This window comes from Salvelinus namaycush, chromosome 17 (genome assembly GCF_016432855.1).
Source record: "Salvelinus namaycush isolate Seneca chromosome 17, SaNama_1.0, whole genome shotgun sequence".
Classification (NCBI taxonomy): domain Eukaryota; kingdom Metazoa; phylum Chordata; class Actinopteri; order Salmoniformes; family Salmonidae; genus Salvelinus; species Salvelinus namaycush.
In genome coordinates this window covers 11,326,179-11,337,267 of record NC_052323.1, presented here as the reverse complement: position 1 = coordinate 11,337,267, position 11,089 = coordinate 11,326,179, and the positions used below count along the sequence as shown (strand labels likewise).

The 11,089-nt window shown below is 43.9% G+C and overlaps 1 protein-coding gene across 1 annotated transcript; it reads right to left on the bottom strand.

Annotated features, from left to right (window-relative positions):
* Window positions 1-1,316: 1,316 nt before the first annotated feature.
* Window positions 1,317-10,331, bottom strand: LOC120061896 (neuronal acetylcholine receptor subunit non-alpha-3-like). Its single transcript, XM_039011673.1, has 6 exons — window positions 10,301-10,331; window positions 8,756-8,901; window positions 3,179-3,223; window positions 2,949-3,058; window positions 1,591-2,497; window positions 1,317-1,475 (listed from the first exon to the last, which is right to left on the bottom strand). Exons 1-6 carry the CDS (start codon window positions 10,329-10,331, stop codon window positions 1,317-1,319), a joined length of 1,398 nt encoding a protein of 465 aa, XP_038867601.1.
* Between the last annotated feature and the right edge of the window lie 758 nt (window positions 10,332-11,089).

Genomic DNA, 11,089 nt, shown 5'->3' with positions numbered 1-11,089 from the left:
ATAGACTAAATAATCACCTCCAATAGGCCTACAGACGTGTAGGAGAGAGACAGCTGACAAGTCTTACCAAGGTTGCCACCTAGTGGAATAAAATAATACTACACACACAACTATCTTGCGCAATTTAACTATGTAACAGCAGCATCAATCTGCGTTCCAAACAGAGTTCCAAGCGAATCCAAATGAAGAGATATAGACATTCAAAACTACATGACAAAATACAAACTTGCGGTATTCAAAATCTCTTTATTATGATTTGATGTACATCAGATCATCAAAACGATGGTTTGTAGAGTCTGATTCACTGTGTTACCCATCATACTCCTTAACAGTAATCACAAAAGTGGCTGGACATCGACGGGGGAATTTTTGGGGGACTATAGTCATTGTACCTGAATAATAATTTATTTAAATTAACTAGTTGATGGAGTGTCCAAACAAGTGAAATAAAAGTCAAAGGTCACAACACCCAGAACAAAAAACAGAACAAACAATTCCTAGCTACTGAGGACCCTCCATAATTTATTTTTATTTAATTAGGCAAGTCAGTTATGAACAAATTCCTATTTTAATGACGGCCTAGGAACAGTGGGTTAACTGCCAGCTCGGGGATTCGCTCTAACCACTAGTCTACCTGCCGCCCCGAATCACCACAAATAATACACTGATCGTCCAATCAGAGCGGCCTGGATGCCGCTACCATTCCAGTCACAGACAAACTAAGTTACACTAACTAAGATCACAATAGTTGGGTCTGACGATAACGGTTTTGAGGAGTATAATGAGAAGAACTAAGTATGCTGTTGGTACCTACAGTAACTACAGAGAATATATTGTACATTTTACACTAATTCAAATTATTTCAGTCAATGTTTGTGCTTTAGAATGCTACATCACTGTGCATACTATCTGGCTTTGATACAAATTTTGAACACCTTTCTAATTATCTTTGTCATTCATCTTCTGTACATTGAGTCAGCTCTGTCATAAAGACAATGTAATATGTAAACACGGGTAAAGGATCTATAGCAGAACTGCTCTAGCATGGTGATGTGCTAATTCTGACTCAAGGTGTGGCACGGGAAGGCAGGGCATAGCTCAACAGTAGGGGGTTGGCTGTGCTGACTATAGCCAGTTGGCTGAAAAGCTCAGGAGAAACTGGAGATAGAGGGGGCTATAGATCCAGACCGGGGGTCAGGGTTGAGTTATTGGCAGGGTGTCCAGGCCTCAGTTTGTGGAATTCAGAAGGGGTAGAGGGCCTGGACTGGGTGCTGAGTTAGAGGGGGATGCTAGGTCTGGACTGAGGGGGTGATGAGTTAATGGGGGTTGCTGGGTCCCGACTGGGGAGGGGTACTAAGGAATATCTGCAGGGCAGGGGTGAAGATTAGGATGGTCCCCAGGACAGACACAGTGAGGAAGGCCCACAGGAAGATCCTGTCCAGAACCTGAGCCACAAACTTCCAGTCCAGGACCACCTGAAAATGGGAAGAACAGGAAAATGGGAACAAACTCAGCATCTTAGTATAACATTATACACATGGCATTACACTACATATCATGTTGATTAAAACATATAGCATGGTGACCCACCTCTCTGATAAAGTGTTCCTTGCGTATATGGCAGCTGATGTAACGCACAGAGTACGTAGCTCTCTCCAGCATGGTGACCCAGGCTTGACTCTCATCTTCCTTCCCCTCCAGAGGACTCTGTCCATGGGCCCCGCTGCTCCTCTGACCCCCAGACTGGGGATTCAGCTCAGGGCTCTCCAGCGCCAGCTCTGGGTAGTGGTACCGGTCAGTGTGGCCCCGCATGCACAGCATCCGAGGTAGCCTCTGAAGGAAGAGGGAACGAACCCAGGGTGACATGGGGTGGTAGGTGGCTGAGGACCGGTGGTGCACGTTGATGACAAACACCGTGACGATGATGGAGAGGGTGACGAAGATCATGATGAAGAGGAGGTACTCCCCGATGAGAGGGATGACCTTGGAGGAAGATGGGATGATCTCTTCTATGACCAGGAGGAACACAGTGAGAGACACAAGGACGGAGGTGGAGAGAGAGAGCTTCTCCCCTTCATCCGACGGAAGATAGAACACCAGCACGGTCAGGAACGACAGACCGAGACACGGAATAATAAGAAAGAGTGTATAGAACAGCGGGAGACGTTTCAGAATGAACGAGTACGTTATAAAGGGGAAGGAATACATTCCGTCCCGCCGGTTTCCTCTGGCCCCCGTGGCGTTCAGGATCTCCCACTCGCCGTTGTCGAAGAAGTCCTTCCTGTCTACATAGTCATCTAACAGGATCATGTCCACCATGTTACCATCGTAGGTCCAGGAGCCAAACTTCATGGAGCAGTTTTGTCTGTCGAAGGGGAAGAAGGTGACGTCCATAGTGCAGGCTGACTTGTAGCTGGCCGGAGGGGTCCACGTGATTCTACCGTTGGACTTAACGATGGCTTTGGTCATCAGGGAGCCCTCGAACCGCCCGTCAGCACTGGGAGAGGAGAGGAGGGCAGGGGGTAAGATTAGGGTTAGGTTTAATATTATGGTTAGAGTGTGTAGAAGTCTGAAACGTATTTTACTAGCACCTTGCACTTCCACTTTTTGTATTCTGTTGAGCATGGATTCATTTATTTCTATGATTTTTGCATCTCGGCCTCCTTGGGTTATTATTCGTCATGGTTTTGAGTACGAGTACTTTTTGAACTCAGATAATTTCTCCCCTACACACTGGCCGCCTTTCATTGTAGCCCGAGAGTTAACCCTCATACTGGCTTTCTAGGGTGTGTCTAAAACATATTTTAGGAATACATCAAACAAACAAGGATATAGAGTATCAATGTGGGCTATTAGTGTGAAAAATAGGTGGAGGCTACACTGTATTGTCTGAAGAAATTATGCTAAATGGAACCCTTTATAACATGTGACATTATCATTGAGCTTACTTCTCATAGAGCACAATGTCGGGCAGCCAGATAGTCTCAGATGGAACTCTGATCGATGTGATCCCACCATAGTCCTCAGGGTTCCATCGCAGTTTATAATCTATCCACTCCTGTTGAGGGAAAAACACAGATTGTTATCCATCTATCCTCTTCTGTAGACCACACAGTTTCTATGCCTCTTTTACAAGCTACAATTACCCCCCCCCCCCCCCCCCCCTTCTCCTCCTCACCTGCCACAGCCACACATTAGTGGTCATCAGCTGGTTCTTCTCATCCTGTGTGTATGTGAGAGAGCGAGAGAGAAAGAGGTCATGTAGAGTGGAGCAGAGGAGAGGAGACATCCAGGTTAGAAATGTGTATCGTATGGCATTTAAATGGAATCAAATTTTGCTGTCTGTTCCATTTCCTTTTTACATTATGTCATGATTATGCCTTAAACAATTTATAAATGTATCACTCTTGTGCAATTTATATCTATAGGCTACATGAAGGTTTTGCCTTTATTATTTTAGTCTGTCTGGTATTAGTGCATAAGCCTAAGCTTTAGGGCCAAACCGTACGGGCGCCAAATAGCCAACACGCCAATCGCCAAATGCTTTTGGAAACGGGCATAAAAAGTTGACATCGATCCACAGAGGCAAAAAGGACAATGTCAGAGTTGAAATCACTAAGAAAAGAATCTGTGTAATGGAGAGTTGAAAATAAAGGGCCTGAAAAGTAATGTTTTAGAAAGATCTGGTGAAGTGGTAAAAGAGGAGGATAGCAGTGTTTATGTTGTGTGATGATTGTGAGGCGCTATACACAATTCTACAGTCACAAGATGGGGACTTCACATACTGTAGGCCTATGGCACGTCAAGGGAACTGTAGCCTACTGTTCAGATGGGAACTGAAATCTGGACACTGACTATGTCCATAACCTCTCCACCAAACTGGAAGTCTTGACTAACTTGGAACGACAGTACCGTGCAATATCGAAGAGCCCTCACTGCTGCTCGATCAGCCTATTTTTCCAACCTAATAAGGAGAATAAGAACAATCCAACATTTATTTTTGATACTGTCCCAAAGCTAACTAAAAAGCAGCATTCCCCAAGAGAGGATGGCTTTTACTTCTGCAGTGATGAATTCTTAGATGAAAAGATTATGATCATTAGAAAGCAAAATTACAGACTCCTCTTTGAATCTGAGTATTTCTCCAAAACTCAGTTGTTCTGAGTCTGCACAGAACTGCCAGGACCTAGGATCAATGGAGACACTCAAGTTTTTTAATCCTATATCTCTTGATACATTCACAAAAATAGTCAGCTGCATACTGGACCCTATTCCAACTAAACTACTGAAAGAGCTACTTCCTTTGCTTGGCCCTCCTATGTTGAACATAATAAATGGCTCCCTACACTCCAGATGTGTACCAAACTCACTAAAAGTGGCAGCATTAAAGCCTCTCTTGAAAAAGACAAACCTTGACCTGGGGAACAAAAAAATAAAAAAAATATTGGCCTACAAATCACCCACTTCACAGATTTTTTGGGGAAAAAGCTGTTGCGCAGCTTACGGGCAGTGGCGACCCGTCGTTCAGGGCAGGAGGGGCAGAGCTGGGCAGAGCCCCACCTGTTTTGAGCCCCACATTTTTTGCAAATGTTTTTGTCATTGCCTGTTATTTTGGCATTAATACATGTCACATATCAGTTTGTAATTTTTTTTTTTTTTTCTTTACTATTAGCCTATATCAAATCACCCATTCCATTTTGAAAAATCTGTTGCGAGGGTAAAGAGTGTAAATTACCTTTTAATTAATCTGTCCTCGTACTCCTAGACCTTAGTGCCGTTTTTGACACCATCAATCACCATTCTTTGGAGAGATTGGAAACCCTAATTGGTTTACACGGACAAATTATTGCGTGGTTTAGATCTTATCTGTCGGAAAGATATCAGTTCGTCTCTGTGGATGTAAGTTTTGGTGTTCTTCAAGTTTCCACTATTGGTTTCACTATATACTCTACCTCTTGATGTCATTCGGAAACACAATGTCAACTTTCACTGCTTTGTGAATGACACACACATGTACATTTTGATGAAAAATGGTGAAGCCCCAAAATTACTTACCCTGGAAGCCTGTGTTTCAGACATGAAGGACGTGAACGGCGAAAAATTGTTTACTTTTAAACTCATACAAAACGGATGCTAGGTCTAGGTCCCAAGAAACAAAGAGATCTGGTTGATCTGAAAATTCATCTTAATGGTTGTACAGTCGTCTCAAATTAAACTGTGAAAGACCTCGGTGTTTCTCTGGACCCTGACCTCACTTTTGGCAAACAGATCAAGAATATGTCAAAAGGCAGCTTTCGTCCATCTTCGTAACATTGCAAAAATCTGAAACGTTTTGTCCAAAAATGATGCAGAAAAGCTAATCCATGCTTTTGTCATGTCTAGATTAGAATGCTACAATGCTTTGCTCTCCGGCTGCCCGGATAAAGCACAAAATCAATTTCAGTTAGTGCTAAACACGGCTGCTAGAATGTTGAATAGAACCCAACATTTTTATCATATTACTCCAGTGCTAGCCTCTCTACACTGGCTTCCTGTTAAGACTAGGGCTGATTAAGATTTTACTGCTAACCTGCAAAGCATTACATTGACTTGCTCCTACCTCTCTCTCGCTCTCTGATTTGGTCCTGTCGTACGCTACGGTCCACAAAATGTTGGGCTTTATCCTATAGATATATTTTTATGGAGTGGTCTGCCTATACATGTGAGAGACGCAGACTCGGTATCGACCTTTAAGTCTTTACTGAAGACTCATCTCTCCAGTAGGTTCAATGATTGAGTGTAGTCTGGTCCAGGGGTGCGAAGGTGAACAGCAAGGCAGTGCTGCTTGCGGTCTCTACCTGGCCGGCTCCCCTCTCTCCACTGGGATTCTCTGCCTCTGACCCCATTGCGGGCAGTGGCGACCCGTCGTTCAGGGCAGAGCGCCACCTGTTTTGAGCCCCGCATTTTTTGCTTTTGTTGTTGTTGCCTGTTATTTTGTCATTAATACGTGTCACATATCAGTTTGCAAACAATATATATACACATACATACATACAGTTGAAGTCAGAAGTTCATACACCTTAGCCAAATACATTTATACTCAGTTTCACAATTCCTGACATTTAATCCTAGTAAAAATTCCATGTCTTAGGTCAGTTAGGATCACCACTTTATTTTAAGAATGTGAAATGTCAGAATAATAGTAGAGAATTATTTATACCAGCTTTTATTTATTTCGTTCATCACAATCCCGGTGGGTCAGAAGTTTACAATACACTCAATTAGTATTTGGTAGCATTGCCTTTAAAATTGTTTAACTTGGGTCAAATGTTTTGGGTAACCTTCCACAAGCTTCCCACAATAAGTTGGGTGAATTTTGGCCCATTCCTCCTGACAGAGCTGGTGTAACTGAGTCAGGTTTGTAGGCCTCCTTGCTTGCACACGCTTTTTCAGTTCTGCCCACAAAATGTTCTATAGGATTGAGGTCAGGGCTTTGCGATGGCCACGCCAATACCTTCACTTTGTTGTTCTTAAGTCATTTTGCCACAACTTTGGAAGTATGCTTGGGGTCATTGTCCATTTGGAAGACCCATTTACGACCAAGCTTTAACTTCCTGACTGATGTCTTGAGATGTTGCTTCAATATACCCACATCATTTTTCTGCCTCATGATGTCATCTATTTTGTGAAGTGCAACAGTCCCTCCTGCAGCAAAGCACCCCCACAACATGCTGCCACCCCCGTGCTTCACGGTTGGCATGGTGTTCTTCGGCTTGCAAGCATCCCCCTTTTTCCTCCAAACATAACGATGGCCAAAAAGTTCTATTTTTGTTTCATCAGACCAGAGGACATTTCTCCAAAAAGTACGATCTTTGTCCCCATGTGCAGTTGCAAACCGTAGTCTGGCTTTATGGTGGTTTTGGAGCAGTGGCTTCTTCCTTGCAGAGCGCCCTTTCAGGTTATGTTGATATAGGACTCGTTTTACTGTGGATATAAATACTTTTGTACCCGTTTCCTCCAGCATCTTCACAAGGTCCTTTGCTGTTGTTCTGGGATTGATTTGCACTTTTCGCACCAAAGTACATTCATTTCTAGGAGACAGAACGTGTCTCCTTCCTGAGCGGTATGACGGCTGCGTGGTCCCATGGTGTTTATACTTGCGTACTATTGTTTGTACAGATGAACGTAGTACCTTCAGGCGTTTGGAAATTCATCCCATGGATGAACTAGACTTGTGGAGGTCTACAATTATTTTTTCTTAGGTCTTGGCTGATTTCTTTTGATTTTCCCATGATGTCAAGCAAAGAGGCACTGAGTTTGAAGCTAGGCCTTGAAATACATCCACAGGTACACCTCCAATTGACTCAAATTATGTCAATTAGCCTATCAGAAGCTTCTAAAGCCATGACGTAATTTTCTGGAATTTTCCAAGCTGTTTAAAGGCACAGTCAACTTAGTGTATGTAAACTTCTGACCCACTGGAATTGTGATACAGTGAATTATAAGTGAAATAATCAGTCTGTAAACAATTGTTGGAAAAATTACTTTTGTCATGCACAAAGTAGATGTCCTAACCAAATTGCCAAAACTATAGTTTGTTAACAAGAAATGGGTGGAGTTGTTGAAAAACGAGTTTTAATGACTCCAACCTAAGTGTATGTAAAATTACGACTTCAACTGTATGTACTTACGGAAAACATAGGGACCACAATGGAAATAAGTTCCTGAGACAAAAATAAACCTCAACCTCCAGATGAGTATGAGGGGGGAGTTTAAGTTCAATTCTTACAAGGTTGGCTTATTCTTTAGATGTTTGGGTCTGCTAGTGAACCATGATCAAAGTGACACTGGACTAGCGTATTTGCCAGAGTCTTTAGGGCCTCTATAGCTATATGTTTCCATCCAATTGGCGACAGATTTCCATGTGAATATTCTATCTTTCCATTTCAGAGTTTCCTTTAGGATCATTTGGTGCAAGACAACATGACAGGGAAGATTTTAGTTTACATAGTCCAGAGGTGAACTGTAACCTAATACAGGACAGACGGCTAGCAACACTGGCACCACTTATCAGCCTGAAGCAGAGCACTTCTCTCTCCATCTATCGCTTTCTCCTGTGATTCACTTCTATCTTCCAGGATCTATCTCTTCCTATCCCCTTTTCCTGTTCTTCAGCTCTCTTTCCTCCACCCCTCCCCCCATCTCTTTTCCTATATTCTTTCATTCTCATTCTCTCTCTCTTTGGTATGATATCAGTTAGTATTTACAGCCACGCTTTTTGAGTTGAAACAATCACATACATGCCACAGGCATCTCCCCTCAGAAAGAGAGAGAACAGGGAATATGTATTGGGACTGTTCTATTGGCTGCTTGTGTTCTTTGACAGAACAGCTAAACCACCTCACCTTATCAAAGCAGGCCCTGAAATGAAAGCTCTGTTGGAAAAGAGCGTGTTCTGAGAGTTCCATAAAAGGAGAGAAAAAGCTAGATAGAAGTTCCACTGAGGCCACCAGCTTTATTTCAGGACCTTAGTCAGCTCAGGAGTGGAGTTGTTCCACTGTGGTTTATAGGATTCCTTTCTTTCAGCATTACTTGTTTGAGCAACATGGACAGGGTCAGAATTACAAGAACTACATGGCTCAAGCCATTCAGACAAGATATTTTGAAACGTCCATGTCTTTTACTGTTTGTTTACATGGCAAGGTCTTTCGCCACTGTGTGCGTGTGTGTTTAGCATGTGTGCGTTCGTGCCTGTGCATGCATACGGTATCCTCACCACGTCCACCAGCTGTGAGATCTTGAGTCCGAAGCGTACTGTGACCGTGTCGTTGGCGTGCTGGATGGGCCGGACCCAGCGCTGGTACCCCTGGAACAGGTTCCTTAACAGGAGATCCTCCATCTCAGCCAGAGAGCCATACTCACCTGGGGATGGGAGAGGAAGGGAGGGAGAGAGAGAAAGGGGAAAAGAGAGTTTAAATGGGCTGAGAGAAGAGAGAAAGCTCAATGTCAATTAAACAATTATTTCTAATATAAAATGTTTAAGCATCACAGACAGAAGTTGTCTAATTTTAGTTTAGCATGTAGATGGTGTTAACTGGGCCTGCATGAGAAGGGGTTGAGTACTACGAATTGGAGTATGAACAAACAGCTGAACAATGACACAGGAGTTGGAGTGGAGGGGGTGGAGCAGAGAGCCAGACAGAAGGCTAGAGGGACACAGACACTGCAACACGGCAGCCTGTGGCTGACTCTCAAAGGACTTAAAACTCCTCTGAAACTCCTCCAGGAGAGATGAGTGTGTAGCTGGAAGGATGTGTTTTTTGTGGTCTCTGTTTATCCCTCCCTCGCTTTCTGTATGCTTTGCACGCTTGGACAGCCTCGGTGTAGGTGCAAGCTGGTGGCGCTGATATTCGGCAGTCTCGGCCACAGGCTTGACCGTGGCCTCCAGATTGCAGGGCCTGACAAAAACTAGGGCAAAGCAATTGGCTAGGTTCCGCTCTGTTTCAGCTGTCGTGGGCAGCCTAGCTGTTTGGAGAGGGAGGTGCTCGCTGTACCCTTGAGGGCCATGCATACAGGGACCTTTGAAACAGTTGGATCCTTTTTTTGTAAAATATGATTGGTGGATTAAAATAAAGTGTTTAAAATGTGTGGGTGTGTATGTGTGCATGTGACCAATAACCTGCAGCTAGAGTGGATTTACCCTCTGGCTCCCATTCTGTCAGCCTTAACATCATTTCCTTCCAGGAATCAAAACTGTATTACATTAGAAATAAAATGCAACCCTCTACTTAGATATTGCCATCTTCAACATAACCTTCACACATATATACCAATCGTTTACGAAAAGCCTTGGGGTGTTACTGACAAATGGAAATTGCCCTTCAATAATTCACCAGATATTATGACCGTTAGTTTCAGAAAGAGAACAGAAGGGGAGACAGACACTGTCACCTGACACCGTGTCTGTCACTGCTTCCGTCGACCGGTTCTGTCTGTCAGCAGAAACTGAACCAGACCCGCGCGAGCGTCCTCCGGAGATTGATCCTGGTTGCTTGGAGAAACAGGCGCGCAGGTAATGCTTCCAGTTTGTCAGATGGAATATGACTAATTGGAATCTTGAGGAAGGTCATATCGTAACTTGGATGTAAGGCCAGATGTGTTATGCTTTTCCTCCCGTGACTTGGATAGAGGAACCTTTATTTCCATCCTAACCTAGTGCACTTTTCAGTTCCATATAGGCTATCCCTCGCAAGCCCAAAACGTTTAGAACTCACCCTACTTATCATACAAGACATGCAGTTGTTCCAGTTCCTGTACTTACCGGGGATGGTGCCGAGACAAAGCGCACACATCGCCGAAAGGACAAGCAGAGATACCCGCCAATTCATGATGATTCTCATCCGCTCTGTAGAGGCTTCTATAAACGAATATCATGCATTAAAGACATACAACTAATCGAGAGCCCCCGTAGCAATGAACTAGTCTCATAATTCTGTTAGCAACGCTGACAATGAAAAAGAAACCCTATCTAATATTAATAACGAGCCCTCCACTGAGCTCCCGGTGAACAAAAATCCAGTTGCGTGGAGGACTGGCACCGACGGCTGTTCTGCACATCTCTCCAGCGTGTGGCGCGGTGACAAAGAGGAGGGAGCAGAGCGGGAGTTTGAATGGGGTTTAAACAGGATCCTAAACCAATCAGAGGAACAGCTAAGGATCCACAGCACCTGGCAGATTACCGTGCGTGCATGCGCACCCGGGGGGAAACTGTAGCACGTAGACTAAACTCTTAAAGTTTAGCTGTGGTTGTAATGATCTTCTTAGACACTGAGAGATGGCTTGGTAGCCTAATATATCTCAGCAGTTTGAAAGACGAAGAGGTTAATGTCTGTTGAAAGTCCACATGCAGGGCACGGACTGTCCACTAGGGCGCGCTTAAAGCAGTGAAGTCGGGATGGATGTCAGCAGATGATTCCCGGTAGTTTCAGTTCATAAAATATATGATACAAAATGTCTTACCAGTTCTTCATCCTAAGCGATGCCGATAAAAGGTTTGGCATCAGCCTGTCCTCAAAGAGAAAAGTGAGTGGTGCTAGACCCTTACCTCTAT

Coding starts and splice junctions, on each gene's coding strand:
- LOC120061896 (XM_039011673.1), bottom strand. CDS start 10,331: ATGTGTGCGCTTTGTCTCGGCACCATCCCCG. Junction 3,224..8,755: donor TCTCACAGCTGGTGGACGTG/GTGAGGATACCG, acceptor ACATACACACAG/GATGAGAAGAACCAGCTGAT. Junction 2,498..2,948: donor GACATTGTGCTCTATGAGAA/GTAAGCTCAATG, acceptor CTCCTCTCCCAG/TGCTGACGGGCGGTTCGAGG.